The 18,430-nt window shown below is 41.3% G+C and overlaps 2 protein-coding genes across 18 annotated transcripts in view; one reads left to right on the top strand and one right to left on the bottom strand.

Moving 5' to 3' along the window:
• LOC134621423 (protein unc-80 homolog) overlaps positions 1-12,937 on the top strand; it is a 63,507-nt gene extending 50,570 nt beyond the window's left edge. For 11 of the 17 annotated variants that reach the window (XM_063467919.1, XM_063467916.1, XM_063467910.1 and 8 more), the window contains 14 exons: positions 1,146-1,269; positions 1,383-1,508; positions 1,594-1,717; positions 1,820-2,026; positions 2,099-2,283; positions 2,374-2,539; positions 2,866-3,045; positions 3,145-3,292; positions 5,260-5,316; positions 6,324-6,402; positions 8,014-8,119; positions 8,456-8,476; positions 8,717-8,931; positions 9,988-12,937. In XM_063467919.1, coding sequence (XP_063323989.1) covers positions 1,146-1,269; positions 1,383-1,508; positions 1,594-1,717; positions 1,820-2,026; positions 2,099-2,283; positions 2,374-2,539; positions 2,866-3,045; positions 3,145-3,292; positions 5,260-5,316; positions 6,324-6,402; positions 8,014-8,119; positions 8,456-8,476; positions 8,717-8,931; positions 9,988-10,491 — 2,242 coding nt within the window. In that variant the 3' untranslated portion in view covers positions 10,492-12,937. The remainder of the gene's footprint in view (positions 1-1,145; positions 1,270-1,382; positions 1,509-1,593; positions 1,718-1,819; positions 2,027-2,098; positions 2,284-2,373; positions 2,540-2,865; positions 3,046-3,144; positions 3,293-5,259; positions 5,317-6,323; positions 6,403-8,013; positions 8,120-8,455; positions 8,477-8,716; positions 8,932-9,987) is intronic. The other 6 variants (XM_063467920.1, XM_063467913.1, XM_063467908.1 and 3 more) reach the window with 3 other exon arrangements.
• A 1,260-nt stretch (positions 12,938-14,197) lies between these two features.
• LOC134621200 (high-affinity choline transporter 1-like) lies at positions 14,198-17,961 on the bottom strand. Its single transcript, XM_063467633.1, has 8 exons — positions 17,778-17,961; positions 17,491-17,604; positions 17,068-17,223; positions 16,477-16,625; positions 16,180-16,323; positions 15,353-15,506; positions 14,808-15,022; positions 14,198-14,722 (listed from the first exon to the last, which is right to left on the bottom strand). Exons 1-8 carry the CDS (start codon positions 17,959-17,961, stop codon positions 14,198-14,200), a joined length of 1,641 nt encoding a protein of 546 aa, XP_063323703.1.
• Between the last annotated feature and the right edge of the window lie 469 nt (positions 17,962-18,430).

Here is an 18,430-nt window from a genome sequence, read left to right as displayed (position 1 = left end):
AAATTTCATACATAAAAACCAAGTCAAACATGGATAATGCTAAATTTCAGGTCCGTACTATCATTAGTTTTGGATTTTCTGCATACTCAAGTTTGAATATCTGTGAACCTTTTCACCTGATTTAGACTGCTTTATAGAATATTATGTTACTTGTACTTGAGAAGCTATAGACAAAACATAGCCTTCACATCTGCTGCCGTCAGAGATCGGAGACATCCAAATATTTCAGGGACTTCAGTGAGCTTGTCTCCTGAAAGTCCTTATTCATATGGTCAGGTATTTACTAGAGGTGGGAATCTCCAGACAGCCCACAATACAATACTATTGTAGTTTTTAAAATTTTGCAGTATGTTGAGTATTGCAGTAATACTGCCCAAAAGTAAAAAAACAAACAAACATACGTTTCACATAATTTTTCATTATCCTCGCCATTCCAGTGGTCCAATCCTGCAAAAAACTGTAGAAAGTTGGAGTAAAACTATCACAGAGGTCCATGTACATAAATGCATAAATGTTGGTAATAAAGAGTACAGAAAAGCTTTCCTGACTGTAGACTGGAGGCAGCTAGCTGAGAGGTAACACTGCTCTGAGGCGGATCTGTTGCTGCAGTGTTTAGTTGGCTATGTTTGTGAGCTTTGCGACATTTGTTGTCTTTGATGCATTCTTTGACTTCTATGAGCTCTAAAAGTTTGAGATTTGAATATGTATTCATGCTGTGTAATTTTGTGAAATTTTATGGCAACATTGCGCCATCGTAGGGCGTCATAATGAAAAAAATATTGAGTGTGTTGTACAGCTCTCTCCATGCCCTTTCTTCTGAAATGTTACTTGATGTGGTTTCTTGAAGTTTCTTTTCAAGGTCAACTTTGACCTTGGGTGCTAATGTCCCCCAAGGCTTAGTATGTTGATTTGAAGTTTGAAGACGGGCCATAAAAAATAGTTGTTAATATAGGTTGTACCATATCTACCATTTTACCAACTTTGAAGATGATATCTTGAAAACTGTCGACGCTAGACTGGTTACAAACAAACTCCCTTCAGGGGCAGAATTGTTTTTCCCTGTGAGCTCTTTTTTTTTTAAACTCATGACAATGTGCTTGTATGTGGTTTCGGGGGGTGGTGGTGTGTACTTGTTTGTTCTCCAGGAGACAGGTGGAGTGGGAGGCGGCCAGCAGCCTGATCGAGGGGATCTGCCTGACCTTGCAGCGACAGCCAATCATCTCGTTCCTGCCTCACCTGCGCTCGCTTATCAACGTCTGCGTCAACCTGGTACGGGACTGCAAAGATGTTGAAAAGCGAAGTTGTTTTTCTTTTTTTCTTTTTCTTTTTTTTAGCATTTTCTTAAGTTTTTTGGTGGGGTGGTTTGTCTGGTCTGTTGTCAGGTGATGGGTGTGGTCGGCCCCTCCAGTGTGGCGGACGGGCTGCCACTCCTCCACCTCAGCCCCTACCTGTCTCCGCCTCTGCCCTTCAGCACCGCCGTGGTACGATTGGTTGCTCTGCAGATTCAGGTATGGCGAGATGACCCCATCAAACACCCACTCATAAAGCAGCTGCTCCGCGTGCTAATACTAATTCCCTCGCGCTTCTCCACAGGCCTTGAAGGAAGACTTCCCCCTCAGTCACGTGATCTCACCTTTCACCAATCAGGAAAGGCGGGAGGGGATGCTGCTCAACCTGCTCATTCCCTTCGTATTAACTGTAGGCTCTGGGAGCAAAGGTGATTTATTGGTGCGATTGGAGGAGGAGACTTAAAACGCCAATCAGCATCTTGCTCAGGGTTTTTTGTATTTCCTGCTTTTGTTTTGTTTTCTCGATGCAGACAGCCCCCACCTGGAGCAGCCGGAGGTCTTCCTGCTCCTACAGACAGTCATCAACATCCTGCTTCCCCCTCGTATCATCTCCACATCCCGCACCAAGAACTTCATGCTTGACGCCTCTCCGGCTCACTGCTCCACGCCGGGCGACCCTGGGAAAGATCTGCGTAGGGAGGGATTAGCAGAGTCCACGAGCCAGGCTGCTTATTTAGGTACAATAAAAGAGGCGAGAATATTTTCTAGCTTTGCTTTGTCTTCCTCTTCTCATCCTCCTTCCTCCACAGCTCTGAAGGTGGTGCTGGTTTGCTTCGAGCGCTCGCTGGGGAACCAGTGGTATCGGCTGAGCCTCCAGGTGAAGGAGATGGCTCTGAGGAAGGTGGGCGGTTTGGCCTTCTGGGACTTCATCGACTTTATCGTCCGAACCCGGATCCCTATTTTTGTCCTGCTCAGACCCTTTATACAGTGCAAGGTAGGGGACTTCAGGAGCCTCCCGCTCCTTCAGCACTCCTGAAAAGTTTGCTGTCATCTTCCTCACTTTTCCTCCATCTTACTTTTCCAGTTGCTGACCCAGCCGGCCGATTCCCAGGAAGAGATCACAGCACGCCACCACATCGCTGATCAGCTGGAGCGGCGCTTCATCCCACGACCTCTCTGCAAGAGCTCACTGTTTGCAGAGTTCAACAATGAGCTCAAGATCCTCAAAGAGGCTGTGCACAGCGGCTCGGGTCAGGAGCTACATACTAAAAAATTAAAGGAACAGTTCATCTAAAAATCCCATTTTATCCATCTAGTGTTTTTTGGCTTCTCGTCACACACATACTGACGTACAACATACTGCAGTCTAAAGACCCTGATATAATCTGACAGGAGATGATTGCTGTGTATGTCTGTATGTTTAATTTCTTAATGGAACATGAGTATGTTTTTAAAAAATGTCCACGTAAAAGGAATCAGTAAAATAGACGGATAAACAGGGTGAACTTGTCCTGTAAGTGTTTTCAAATAGAAGCTATCAACTCTGCAGTCACGTATGGCGTTTTCCACCCCACAGCATATCAGGGCAAGACATCCATCAGCACGGTGGGCACCTCCACGTCAGCCTACCGCCTCAGTTTGGCCACAATGTCGCGGTCCAACACAGGCACTGGAACAGTTTGGGAGCAGGACAGCCAACCGTCACGGCAGCCCTCACAGGACACGCTCAGCCGTACCGACGAGGACGATGAAGAGAGTCAGAAACACTGTTCCCTTGTTTTTACCAGCTATTCTCACTCATTCCTGTTCACTTCCTTTAAAGTGAACTCACCACTCTACGTTCCTCTCGCTACAGTTGACTCCATGAGCATTCCCAGCGTGGTGAGCGAGCACGAAGCCTTCATGCCCAGGGTGATGTCACAGCGCCGTTTCTCCAGCCACGCCACTGGCTCGGCAGCTTCTCAGCCCGAGGCCCCCCGCACCACCATGTTGCCCAGCCACAGGTAACGCTTCCCACTGAACCTGGGAGCCACAGATAAACACTTATGTAAAACAGTCACGCCTAGTTCAGTGAAAATCTTTTTTTTAATTCAATCTGTTTAGTCTTTATGGGTTAAAAAACAAACAAACAAAAAATGGTGGTTTAGTAGTTAGTTGTTAGCTGCAATATGCAAGTTGTTTTTCCTGTACTCGAAAAGTAAAGATGAAATGGTGTGAAGGCAGAAATAATCTCACTAGCCATTAAAAGGCGATTTCAGACCTAGTGAAAGGGAGAAAACAAAAGGGCTGAAAAATAAAGCTAACTGCAGATCCTGCATGATCAAACAGCCAGCTTTATAACAGGAAACAAAGGAGTAAAAAGGCCTACAGTGACCAGCTCTGTTTAAACTGCATTAAGGCACCAGTCACCTGGAAACCAGTTGTTCTGAACTATCTGTTTTCCTTGACCAGCAAATGGTTACAGGCTGTCACTAGGTCACAAAAAGAGTGCTGTAATAAAAACCTTCCTTGTTTTGTTCAGTAGCAGATTGCTCTTTGTTTGGTGAGTTTTTCTTTGGGGGATAAATACACTTGTTCCTCAGGTTTTTCTACTTCTTTTTAAATTCCCCCCATGTACCATCCAGTATTTTCACCAGTCTCTCTCCAGGGGTTAACTGACATTTGTGAGTCCTTATATTAATGCTATGATTAGTATTCCTTATATTCAGAAAAGGATTGTTACTTGTTCATTTATTAATTACAAAGCTTTGGCAAAAAAGTAGCTGGATTACAGGCCACATCAGTGCCACATGCAGTTACATTAGGGAGAAACACATCAGGTTACTACAGAAGAGGATTAGGGCCACTAATAAGAAATGGGGAGTGTCTTTTGGATTTTTTATGCCTCAGAATTCTGAGAAGAAAAAAATGAATTCTGACTTTGTTCTCAGAATTCAGAGAAAAAAGTAAGAATTTGAACATTAATCTTAGTCATGAGATTAATTCTGACATTTATCTCAAAACTCTGAGGGGAAAACGTCTGAATCCTGACAATAATTTCAGTATTCTGAGAGGATAGTACTCATTTTTATATAAATCTTTGTCATGAGATTAATTTTGACATTAATCTCAGAAGTTTGAATTCTTAGATTAATCTAAGATTTCTTAGATTAATCTAAGAATTCTACAAAAAAAGTCAATCAGGAGATTAATTCTGACATTTATCCCCCATTAATTTTTTTCAGGGGCCCTGAAAAAGTCCTAATCCTGCATAGGTTTTGGTGCAGTTTTAGAGGGGCTTGTGCTTACGACATAGTGTAGCTACGGTGCAAATTTCAAACTGAAACATATGTCGTCAGTTATAGACCTCAGAGGCTTACAGCGAGTTTATGCTTCAGGATCAAGGCTCCTGAGTGCCTGACGTACATCTCCCTTGTAATGTAATGTTCCAGGATTTTATTAATATGTTTCTACACTAGCGATCTATGAATGCAGGTTGCTAACCAATAAAAAAAATCAGCTGATAGCTTCACTCTCAAATATGTTGACTCTTGACTACAAAAAGCTAAAGTGTCTAAACTTCACAGCTATATTTGAGAACCACTGTGCTTCTATCCTGCTGGTTAAACTAATGAGATTATTTCTGTTTTCAGAGCTGCTTTCATGAAATGTTCAACTCTTTCCTGTTTATTATGTAACATGTAGAGCCGACCGATGGACGAGAAATCAACCAGTCATATTCCACAACCACAGTCATATTTATCTATGTATATCTCTGTTGATTTATAATGTTTTTTTATTAAGCAGCGTTAAGACTCTGTTTCATGGTAAGAATGTTAAAAATCAAAAGTCTGCTCTGCCTTTGGTTACTTTTGGTTAGAGGAAACACCCTGGCTTATATAAACCCTGCTAAGGAAGGGGCTCAGGGTGGTGATGGATCTCACTACACTCCCTAAACTCCCATTTTCCCGCTTCGCCCCCCTTTTTACAGTGAACCCAATGTGCTAGATGAGTCCCAGGGTCTTCTGCAGGAGGGTAACCTCTCTAGGTACAGTGGCCCTCTCTCTGTCTGTGTCCCGTTGGTGCATTCTTGCATCTGTCTGCCACTGGGAGGGGCATCACCTCAGGACGGCCACCTCTATCGGCCGCCTCACTGTTGATCACTCATCCGCATCGAATCAAATCGCCTTGGCCCGTCACACCTCCGCCCCCCCACCTCCCACTTACCCGTCTCTATCTCTTTCTGTGTGGGTCTAATGTGCCTTGTCTCTATCCCCTTAACCCCCCTCACTTCCCCTTGAGCTCCACACTGACCCTCATCTTCTCAGCTCATCCGCTGTGCTATCCTAACCAGGCCCCCTCCCCCTTTTACAAAAAAAAAATGTTAAAAAGGGTCTCATCAGCCCCTGGGGCCAGGGAGCTCTGCCTCTGTTCTTTCTCTGTTAGCTGTGGTTCTTTACAGTTAATGTGCCATCACTAAAGTCAGCCTCTCATCGGTGCCATGGTGTTTCATACTGTTTACGTGTCTATCAGGCTTTTCGCTGATCAAATTGGGCGTCCTATTGTGGATACCAATCTGGAGGGGCATGAGGGAACTGGGGTGGCAACACAAAAAATACAAACAAATGGACACTTTCGTTGTTGTTTTTTGTTTAGAAGCTAACTTTAAATATGCCGTATGACTGTTTCATGGTTAGATGGGGACATTTCAGGTGTTTCAGGGGCTTTTGTACCACAAAAAACGAGACAAGTTGCTTTGTCAGGATTGCCACTCCAGGCCCTACTACTCCCCTGTTGTGTTTTCAGTGTTTGAATCATGGCAGCACTGTTATTTTTTTCCGTACTGTGATTGGGTGTCTTGTAGCACACTGTGTGTATTGTGTAGTGAGTGAATGGGTAGAGTAGCAGCGACATCTTATTGTGATCAAAGTTGCGTTTATCGACGGTTGGGTAATCTTTGCTTTTCAGTCCCTTTATGGTGACGTATTTCTGTGTGTTTTGCGTGAATGTGCGCACGTGAATGTGTGTGTGTCTCTTTATGACTGACTGCATCAGGGTGGCCAGTGTGCAGAGCGAACCAGGTCAGAACCTCCTGATCCAGCCTCCGTTGGGAAGAAAGCGAGGACTCAGACAGGTGTGGATGTCACCTGTTTTTCATGTGTCCCGTTTAACACATAGGTGTGATATGGATAAATGTTCCTAACTTGATGGCATTGAGTATGTGCTATTTTAATTCATATTTAAGCAAAAACATTACAAGAAAATAAAATTTAAAAGTATTTTTAGACACACACATAAAATAAAAGAAATTCACTTCAGTTCAGTTCTATTTATATAGCACCAAATCCCAAAAACAGTTGCCTCAAGGTGCTTTATATTGTAAGGTAAGGACCAATACAATAATACAAATAAACACACAAAACTCCAACAATCATATGAGCCCCTGTGAGCAAGTGCTCAACAGTGGGAAGGAAAAACTCCCTTTTTACAGGAAGAAACCTCTAGCAGAACCAGGCTCAGGGAGGAGTGGCCATCTGCGCAACCAGTCAGGGTTAAGGGGAGAAAGACAGGAAGTTTCACTTCTACATCATTTTCATATGAATAAAAAATATATGACCCACTTAATTTTTGTAGATTTAAATTTAAGAAAACTACATTGTGACAGAATTTAAAGCAGTTTTAAAATACATAAAGTAAATGTTTTGGTAAATGAAACATTTAAAAAACTATAATGAAAATAATTAATAATAAAGCAAAAAAAATTAAAAAGGAAATGTTGAATAGTTTTTTATGATAAGATTCAGCCATGTTATAAATATGGGCCATTTAAATCTTTGTATGTTTGATTATCTTTTGTTAATACAAAAAATCTGTCTGTGTCTGTGTTTGGCACAAATTATGGCACAATTACAATATCGTAATGTTGCCTAGTAACCACCTACCACCAAAATCACTCATTTCTAGCATTTATACACCTATAACACCTTTTAAAAGCCATTTATCATACTGTAATGATGGTTGAATATGTACGTATGTTTAGATGTTCCTTATCTCGTCATAGACGAGAAGAACATCTTGATGAAGATTTGCTTAAACATTGTCTCAGTCACTGTGAGTGTCAGCATGTGTATGGTGTATACAAATGTTTTATACAAATCCCACAATCATATGTATTTGCACATTTGCCCCTAACATTGACCTTATGACTGCACATTACATTTATCACACTATGTATTGTAATGGTCAGCACAAATTTCTAATCTTCCCGGTCCTACTGAGCAGCCGCTGATTATCAATCAAGTTATCAAAATAAGCCACCCTAAAAATGCTTAAACAATGTGGGGATAAAAAGGACAAAATCTATGAAGTAATATAGATTTATATTATTTGAATATATTTTTCATTTTATATATTTATATTGTTCAGAATATGACGTCTAATAAGTTTGATATATCGTTACAATGACTGTTGTGGTAATTTTAATAATATATAGAACTTTCTTCTGTATTATGTTCATGTTTATTATTATAAAACATTATTATTATTATTTTTTAAATAGATGTGGAAATTTATTTATTTTAAATAATTCAGTCATTCTTGGGTTGTGTCCTGTTACAGGTGTTACATAAACCTGTTTTTAAAAAGCATTTTATTTACTACAAAGACAATACCAACATCGCACATGGGCGCTACAATACAGTGGGCAGGCTAACAGTCTTGTGGCTTTTCTTTAACTTTCCCATAGATGCAACGCCCCCTGCTGTCCATTCCAAAAACCGAACCGCGCGGTCGATCTGGAGCGAGGCTTTCTACAACGCGCAGGAGCATCCAGCCCAAGAACAAACCACTGGGTAACAGCACACATGCTTTCATCTGTCTTTTCTTAGATGAGGGATGATGAAAGCGCATCATGTGTCTTAAAATTCTGAAACAGGATGCGTGACTATCTTTAAAAGTAACAGCAAAACTCACCCTGCACTTCAGATCAAGCACACAAGCCAAATCTAGACTTACAAACACTTATACCTATAAAAATACTTTATTTATTGTCAGTGTGCTGACTTGAACTGACCCGTCCTCCCCATTCACGACCTCTGTGTTTGTTCCAATGCTGTTTGCTGTACCACCTGCCACCAAACTGACTCTTCTCACTCTGTTCTGTCTCATGCTTTTGTTTCGAAATAAAGAAACTTTATTGGACTGTGAAGGTGAGACACAACTCTTAACCCTTCCTCTCCACCCTGCAACGGCTCGTCCCTTTTATCTGCAACCTCACCCAATAGGGCGCTCTGCATGTCTGTCTTGCATTACCCCCCTGATCCCCTGCCTCCCCCTCTCCCATCCCCTCCCTGCCTCCACTCTCTTTGGTGGTGCTGATGTGTTAGCGAGTCGCTAGCTGGCGCTATCGTCTCTGTTTTGACCACGTGCGCATGCATGTCTGCCCACAGCGCATGGAGACCAAAAGAGGTCAGTCACCTTTACAGAGAATCAAGGCCAGCAGGCGTCCACGGGGGCAAGCAAGCCTCCAACTCCCAGCACTGTGGACCCACCGGGCGAAGGCAGAGGGACAAGTCCTGCCCCATCAAAGTCCCCAACCCTGGAAGTACCCCCCACCTCTTCAGCCATGATCATGGCTGACCTGCACGGACCTACAAATGCACAGGTAGGACCAGCTGAGGGAGGAAATGCAGAATGCTGTGGACATTAAATTATATTATATATTAGACATGAGTTTATTTGAAAACGTACTAAATACACAGAAAAAGACATTCTTTATGTTGAAAACTCAGATTGACCACTTTATTTTGAATTACCTTCATAAACAGAATGCTTTTCTTCGCAATGTTAACTGAGTGAAAACAAAGAGGGCAGAGCCGTGCGTGTGATTGGCTGTTGCTTTTGTAACAGTGGACAGCTAATCATATGACATTTTGAACTGTGTGTTACCTACATTTATTTCATCTTCTTCTTACCATCACCATTTTTTATTTATTTTTTATTATTTTATATATTTATTTTATTTGAGTCATGTTCTGGTATAAACAATACAATTGAAGTACTTACATAGCTGGTTCACCCGAAAAGAAAAAAATCCTAATTTTTTTGTAGCAGTATCTACTGATTTATATTCACCAGCTTTTTGATTAGGTACACTTTGCTAGTACTGAGTCGGACTGCCTTTTGTCTTCAGAACCATTTAATTCTTTGTGGTATAGATTCAACCCAGTGGTGCTCTGGATTTAGATCTGATGACTATGGGGGCCATTTGAGTACAGAGAACTCAGTTTGAGATGATTTTCTGTTTTTCAGCTCATCCCCTGTAAAACTCCAGAGATGGTTGTTTACGAAAAATCTTAGCAGTTCCTGAAACATCCAGACCAGCAACAAAGTCAAAGTCGTTTAAATCACCTTTCTTCCTCATTCTGATGCTCAGTTTGAACTTCAGCAAGTCGTCTTTACCATGTTTACATGCCTAAATATAAAGGGTTGATCAATTAGATATTTGTGCTAGCAAGTAGTTCAACAACTGTACAAAGTGGCCAGTGAGTGGACCTAGTATTGAGCCCTGTGGCACGCCTTTACGGCCTTTAAACCAGAATGATGACCATCTGCAGCTATTCCTCTAATTTTAAGGAGATAAAAATATAAGTTTATGTCATTTATGTGTGAACTAGCCCTTTAAAAGCTAAACTACAGGAGCAGGTGTATTCCCACACAGGTCCCTCAAGCATTAAGCAGCAAGGAGAAGAGAGAGCAGTGGGGGCTCCGCAGCAGCCTCTCCCCTCCCCCATCCATCTCCCGGCCTTCCACTCCAACACCCCCATCCCGAACCTGCTCCCCTCTCCCCCTCTCCAGAACCTGCTCCCCTCTCCCTTTGTCCCGCACCTCCTCTCCTCTCCCACCGCCACTCCCGGTGCTGAGCACAGCACCCGCCCCGGGTCCACCGCCGCCACCTCCATTACCACCAACTCATCTTGCTGCTGCGCCTCCTCCTCCACCACCACCACCGGGGCCTTCCAGGATCAGAGAGAGCCCCGGGGACGAGGACACAACCGCCCTGCTGCCGCGCAGCGACACCCTGCTCCAGCTCAGCGAGGACGACGGCACCGAGAACCCGCTTCTCACCCCGCTGCTGTCCCCTCCTTCCCCCCGCCGGTCGCCCCGCCGCTCTCCCCTCCCCCTCTCACCCGTCGACCTGGACCTGGATGAGTCCCACGTGTGAGAGAGGTGACGGATGGATGTTTTTTCTATCCAGATGCTCTATAAAACACAAAAAGTAAAGTTTTAGGTTTTACTGAAAGTCTTAAACAGTTTGAAAGGACAGGAATGTTTTGGCTTTATGTCTCCTAAATGAAGAAAACTCCTTCCTCTGTCTGAAATATGACAAATCAGAGTCACTCTCTTATCTTCTCTGTCCTCAGTCTGAGGGCTGAATGTATGTTACAGCAGCAATCGACATAACGTCTCATCTCTGGTCCTCACCAAGAGCAGAAATGTATTTTCAGCAATGATATCAAATATCTATTTAAGATAAGAAAAAGGATTATTTAACTCAGTAATGACTATTTAAAATAGAAAATATGTCTATATTGAAAAAGGAGATGATATAACATGTGATGTGGTGCAGATTTGTATAAACGTTATAAAGAGCCATTCTAAAGATAAAGTAAGTGACTTATCTTAGCACCTTTATTTGAAATGGAGTAAAGGGAATAAATATATAATACAGCATATGTATTTTAATCACATAGAAGTGGAGTATGACATGTTGTAATCCAGAAGTCTATGAGATTTTATATTTTAGAAAGAGATGGTTTTTTTCTGTCATTTGCACTGCAAAATGTTCATAAAGTCGAATACACGTGTTTCCAGCTAAAACTCCGTCATATCCAGTGCTTTGTTAAGTGATGCTGTTTGTAAAGTAAACGTCTTGACGTGGATAAAGACTTTTCCATCGACTCTGCTGAAAAATAAAAGTTTAGGATAAATCAGAGACGCTCAACAGGATAACCGAAACAAATTCAACACAATTTTGACTTTTTGTTTTTTTAGCATGGATGCAATCTGAAAGGCTAACGCTAAACTGTAAACATGGTCACATGACTTTTTCATGTGATAAGATGTTGTGCCGCCTAATCGTGCTCCCTGTATTACAGCACAGTCTCACAGACAGCAGCTTATGAAGTAGTTGCGACCTTTGTGTTCATGTATATGCACCTCATATTTTCCACGTTTAAAAGGAAAAAAAAAAGTCCACAGTTGCACAGATTGACAGAGTTACATGGATGTGAGAGATTACAGGGGTTGCAGTAGTTGGAAGAATGGGACAGATTGCAGAAATTGCAATGGTAGCAGGGATATGAGGGATTGTAGGAATTGTGAGGGTTGCAGAGATGGGAGGGATTGCAAGGGTTGTAACGGTAGCAGGAATAGGAGAGACTGCAGGAATGTGTAAAAAATTCACTTTTGGTGTATTTACTGATGCATCCCACCAACCCCAACGATGGCGCGGACCATAGTGTGCACCATAACTGGAGAGAAAATCATGGTACCAATCAGTGAATTTCAAGAACTTCGTATGGTAGACCCTCCCACAGCCTCTGTCATCCGAGGCTTCATCTCTGGGGCCTGGCTGTGGAAACACAGCAAAAAACCAACCAATTCCCCTTTTAAATATAGAGACACTACATTTGAATATGTTTTATCTGTTAGTTTTAGGAAGAAGGTAGTATTCACCGGTAGATAAATAAACCAACACCGGTTGTGCTATCGCCATCATCATGCAGTCATAATGTCCTACCATTGTCTCATTGAGTTCAGCTCTAACTCTACAGTGTATGTTGTGCACAATATTTTATTTAGGACCAAAGACTGTATCTTTACATAGCAGTTATATATATAAGAAAAAGGCATATAATATTTACAGAGACACTTGTCCTGGTGTTGGTCATGCTGTTCTGTTTGTGTCTGTGATGTCTTCTATTCAGAGCAGTGGGGACGGGAAGTCTCTTATCTTTATTGCAACTGTGACGATGCAGTAGATAGACGTTACCTCGTTTCTCATTTCATGCCTTAACAGAGACGTCTGCATACATCGGTTTATTTAGTCCACTGAGAACCTCATACCTCCAGGAGTATCCACTGAAACAGTCCCACAGTAACGTCCGGTTGTTTTCTGTCTGCCGTGTTCGTGACACTCAGCTGCTTGCTGTGGCCTCCACACTCAAACCTCTTTGTGTGCTGTCAGGCTACAGAAGACAAAACGTGCCATAACTCACACCAGTGCACTGTGAGTGTTTTATTGTTGGCTGCTTCTGTCTTTCTTTTGTCTGTGTCATGATTTGTGAAAAATTATGTAATCATTTTGGTTACGCAGTTATGCAGCGGGAATGATGCATTTCTTAAAGGGGGTTGTCGTTGTGTCGTCTAAATCCACGCAGCTCTGCAAATTCTTCATTTGATGTTTCTAAATGCATATCACGCCAAGCCTAGAGTGTAAAGACGCATCGGCATATTTATAGTCGAGGGTCGCTGGGTTTGTCGTATCGGAACTCCCTTTAAATGTAACATGTCTGTGTCGAATGATGTCTTCTTTGTGCAAAGATTAAATAATAAAGCTTCAGTATATCAGAATATTTCCTAAATATCTAAATAAATGGATATTGTTTACACTGTTTTTCAGCTTTGTCTGGGTTTTTTTAAAATGGAGGTTTCTGTCATTTTCAGTTCTTGCTTTGAAAATAGCTCAGCAAGATAGATTTTCAGTAAACTGACGACTTTTTAAATAGGGTCAGGTCGCTTTTTTTTACAGTAGCTCTGAGAGGTCAAACACACTGCGACATAAGAAAAAAAAGCATATATAATATAAAAATGCTGCAAAAGCTAAAAAAAAATCAAGAACACAATGGGCGTGTTTTTGGGGAGACAATAACGTGACGGACGAGCTAACAATGAACAGCTAATGGAAAACATACTGACAGTATTATATTAATCATGTGTTTAAAACACTTTATGTTCATCTTTTTATTCCTCACAATATCAATGAATCATCTGCTTCTTCTAAGCCTGTGTCAGTGTAAGCCTACACTTGTTTTTGGTTTCTGTCACTTCCATAGCTGGTCCGTCACATTATTGTATCCCCAAAAACACATCCATTACGTTTTGTGATATTTTCTTCTATTTTTCTACTTCCTTTGTGTTTTATTCGACTTTTGCTGAGTTTTTTCTACTTCTATTGTATTTTACTGTTGTCTTTTTTTTTAAGTTCCAGTGTGTTTAACCTCTCAGGGTCATTGTATTTTTCCCTTAACAAATAAAATCATTTAAAAAGTGCACTTTGAATTTACTTGGTTAACCTCTCTCTAATATTAAAATTTATAGCATGTAAGCGTGAGAAATATGCAAAAAACTGAGGAATCAGAGAGGGGGCAAACTTTTTCACAGTATTGAATTTTATATTGCACAACTTAATGACATAAACAGATTTAAAGTATAACATGCCCACTGATTAGTAAGAAATATTTATTATTGAAATGTTAACAGTAAAATAGCTGTTTACTCAAGTTTAACTAACAATCAGTTCATTATTAGCAGTGGTTGTTATACGGAGTTACCCATACAAATAGTGACATACACAAATATGCTGCTGTTACAGCAGAGCAGATATTTCTCTTAAATAATGATAAAAAAAAAAAAAAAAAACATGTAAAATGTGCTCTAAGCAGCTTGGTGGGGATTAATTGTTTTCTGACTCAAGGTAATTGTAAACATAATGTTTAACTAGCTGTTAAGTAAAAGGTATTTGTTCATTTTATTTTGCATAACAACAAAAGTAATCCAGAAATCAGGCAACATTGCCATTACCAATGTGCATCATTTAATATAGCAGAAGTCCTGAAGACTTGAAAATGTAGGAAAAAAGGATAAACTTAGCATCTTGTGTCCAACATCGGTTCAGATGCATGTTTATCATTTTCACCTAGTCTGGTGCCATCTGCTGGTGCTGTTTCTTCTTGAGTCTTCACCCTGAACAGGTCCCACCTCTCTGGGAGGATCCCCTTGTTGAACAAGAGCGACGTCGCATAAGAAAATACCAGGATGGTGACCAGAGAGGACAGCATGCAAGTGGTCTTGAAAGGCCAGCGCTGCACATAAACACCATCCTCCAGAGAGCAGCCAGGGAAACGCAGGATGGCGGGAAGGTTGAACACCGGCTCGCCACACAGCACTCTCATCACAAAGGCAACAACGTAACCTGCCATGGCTCCGTAGGCATTGGAAGATCCAACGAAGAGGATGCAGATCAGCTGGGGGAGCATGACGGTGTAGGTCAAGTCTGAGCTGAGGATCCAGAAAGCCAGCGTTCTGCTGTCCAGGTAGGTGAGTGAGGTTCCTACAGTCCCTACGACCACTATGGAGAGGCGGATCACCCACTGCAGCTCTCTCTCTGATACCTAAACAGAACACCAAAGCTCGTTTTTCCCAAAATATTAACACAACCTTTTAAGAGCTCAGCATCCTGACCGACTTTGTTCCTACCTGATGTCTAACGAGGGTGTAGATGTTGGTGGTGAAGATGGAGGTTGCCGCCAGCAGGCATGAGTCAGTGGATGACATGGCAGCCCCGGCGATGGCTCCCATGCCGACAACGAAAACAGCGGTGGGGGTAAGATGCAAAAGGATAATGGGCAACGCCATGGCAGCCTCTCCTCGCTCATAGGGTGAAGGTGAGCCATAAGAGGTCAGGTTCCAGTCTGAAGCATAAGAGGAAACATTTTGATGTTTAAAGTTACTGAAATATGAGTCTTCCTGCTCCTTTCTGGTCTCTAGATCATCTGAATCATTCTGCTAAAGGCTCATCGTGTATGGAAGCCCCTTTTTGCCAGATAAAATCTAAATTCAAAATAAAATCTATGAAAACTGTTTGGATGAGTAAAAAGAATATTACAAGTTTTATGTGTAGTTAGTGTTTGAATTTTTTTTAGTAAATGACGTGCAGAGGGAAAAGGGTGAAATGGAGGCAGATGATCCGCTGTGGAGACAACTAAAGGGTTTAGCCGGAAGAAAGAAGACGTCAGGTGTACCTGTTGATGCTGCAACAGCTCCGATTAGCACAGGTGGAATTCCCAGAATAATGACCACACCTGCCGCTATGAAACAAATCATTCTGGCCGTGGCCGTGGAGCTGGAGGAGAGTGTCCTCTGATGGAAGTCCTGAAACGCCAAATTTCCAACACTCTGAAAACAAAGAGCAAGCCCACAATCTACTATGTTCATTTTTTTAAGATACTTTTTTTAAAACCAAGAGATTTTCTTGTGTTTTAGTAATTACCAACATAAGAACTTATTGCTCACAGTTTGTTTTTAACAAATAAAAACATATACAGGGCCAAGAGTTTAAAAGGAAATCACACCGATGATGTAGATGTCTCAAAATGCCTGAGTGCAAGTATTGATTTTCAGCTTTGTCCTTGCGCACAGATTCCTCCAAATTTTCTGATTCCTTTGATGATATTATGCACTGTGAATGAGGAGAGATTTAAAGTTTTCATAATTTTACGTGAGTAAAATGTTTCTGAAATTATTCGAAAATCTGTAGACAGTTTTTTGGAAATTGGTGAACCTCTGCCCATCTTTACTTCTGAGAAACTCTGCCTAAGAAGACTTTTTTTATACCCAATCACATTACTTACCTCTTGCCAGTTAACCTAATGTTCCTCCCGCTGTTTCTTTTTTATTGTACCTCTTATTTTTTCAGCCTTCTTGTTCAATTTGTTTAAAAGCGACTTATCAACTTTACACTTTATTTGATATAATCTTTTATATACAATGTTTTTGTTTTAATATAAGGTTTCAAGGACGTCAAATCTTATTAAATCGTTAGAAATATGTTACTGTTACGTCATCTCACCATTGCGAAAAAATTATCGATCCATATCCACACGTCATCAGGCTCAAGGCGTCCGAGCCAGGGCGCCTGAAACGTGTGGTTGAAAGCTGTTTGACGGAGGTCGGTGTAGACATCACTCGCCAGAACAAAGGGAGCACACAACCACTGGAAAAAAAAACCAGAGTAAAGCTTTTGAGAAACTAATCTGCTTCAGCCTACGTTGTAACTGTAACGTGCACTCTTTCTTGCGAGAGATAACTTTTACCTCTGGCGTGTTGGAAAAGCAGTCTTGTTTATGTGTTGTCACACTAAACTCACCAAGCTACAAAACACCAGTGATAACTGGATGACATCAGTAAAAGCAACTGAATAGAGACCTCCAAGAACTGTGTAGACGATGGCCACCGCAGCAGAGATCCAGATGCAGAGACTTAAGGGCAGATCGGAAAAGACGGAAAGTGTGACCCCTGTTGGGAGAACCACACACATAATCGATACCTCTGAAAATCATGTTGACCATTATAAATATTTAAAGGTACTCATGGCAAATACAGGCAATTACAAGTTTTAAAACCCTCCAAAAATAACAAAACAAGAGTTAAAAAAAGCAGAACACCTGTGTGTTGTATTGAAGAGACGGCAACTAAAGTTGAACACTGTAGTTTTGTGTAATACCAGTTTGGACCACTAGATGTTGCAGGCGAGCCAGTGTTACTGGTGAATACACTCTTATTTAAGTGGGTAAATCCTTATGAGGATATAACAGTATTTAAAAATATGAAGTTTAGAGGTAACTGGTAAAATGCTGCCCCCTGGTTGTGAAAATGTTTGGCGAAATTCTGCAGGGTAACTACAAAAAGCACCTTTAGGCAAAACTTCTGGAGGGGAGTGTCTGTGTGTTTATATTACCCAAGGAAATCAGTGTGACAGGAACCCACATGACTTCACTTATGAAAGGGATGATGGCGAGAAGCCCGGTCAGTGTTTTCCCATACTTCCTCTGAAAGGGATCCATCATGGTGATGTAATTTTTATCCCGCATCGGCTTTGCGAAGAACAGACCACCTTTAGCAAAAGAGACAACAATCAAAGCAGTGCAGAAATTAGATTTCAGTTTATGTTTGATTCTTGTGGTTAAGAGTTTAGTGATCGCTGAGGAATGTCAAGGTATTCAAAATTTGCCATTAAGAGAAGGGGACAGTTAAGAAAAAAAATCTTAAGTAATGATAGAAGATAAGGACATATCCTGTATGAATGGATCTTATTTTGAAGAAAATAGCCCATTTTAGGCATATTTTTGTAGGTAAATACTACTCTGTAAGAGGTTCTTACCGATGATGAATGAAACTGACATTTGTAGAGGAATGAGAGCCCAGATTAGCCCCTTCGTGGGGTCATAAACAGTCTCTGCAACTCCAATGATAAAGGCACCTCCAATCCAAGTAGCTGCAGCCAATCATACAAGACAGAGCACACACAAGTCTCACATTCATGGTAAAAGTTACTACTTTTACAAAAGTAAACAGATATTGTTTCATTAAAAAAAAAACCCCAAACAACGCAAAACGTGTTTGAAGTTAGCACCAAATTACTGATCACACACTTCTACGTCAACTCACCTGTCATAGTGAAGACGCCCACTGCCAAGGTGACCCTCCGATTAGCCAAAAAAGAAACTTCCATCTGTCCACCAGCTGAATTTTTCTCCATCTTCTTAGATTTCAAAGAAGCCCAGATCCCAATCCCCAGCACCAACAAATAAAAGATGATCATCATTATTAGACCAGATATATGGAGAGCCATCGTGAATTAAAATGATAATAATGATAAATTGGAGCTACTGAGACTTGTCCTGGTGGTTATAGAAGCTGCTCTTCAGCCGTGACGGAGGCCCTGAGTGAGACGCAGAGAGAGGAGAGTAAAGGAAGCTCGCTGCTCGCCACAGGGAGGGTCAGACTGATGACCTTCTTCACACTGTGTAGCTGTATCAGACTGTAGCTGGGTGCCCCCCCCCCACACACACACACACATCTGCACCAAAGTGAGTGTGGAATGGAAACTCACAGAGAAAGAACAAAAAGCCCTTTGTCTAATCTTTACAATGATATAATATAAAGATAAGGACCCCTATGAAATTTAACGTTTCTTTAACATACAAGTTTTCTTTTGAAAGCATAAATAATTTCTATTTGCACATTATAACAGAATCATTGAAGGAAAACAAAAATTACCAGTTTAATTATTATCAGCTCCTGTTTATTCAGTCATAGCA

This window comes from Pelmatolapia mariae, linkage group LG23 (assembly GCF_036321145.2).
Source record: "Pelmatolapia mariae isolate MD_Pm_ZW linkage group LG23, Pm_UMD_F_2, whole genome shotgun sequence".
NCBI lineage: Eukaryota > Metazoa > Chordata > Actinopteri > Cichliformes > Cichlidae > Pelmatolapia > Pelmatolapia mariae.
The sequence above is the reverse complement of the archived record's forward strand: the minus strand, read 5'-3'. Positions and strand labels throughout refer to the sequence as shown.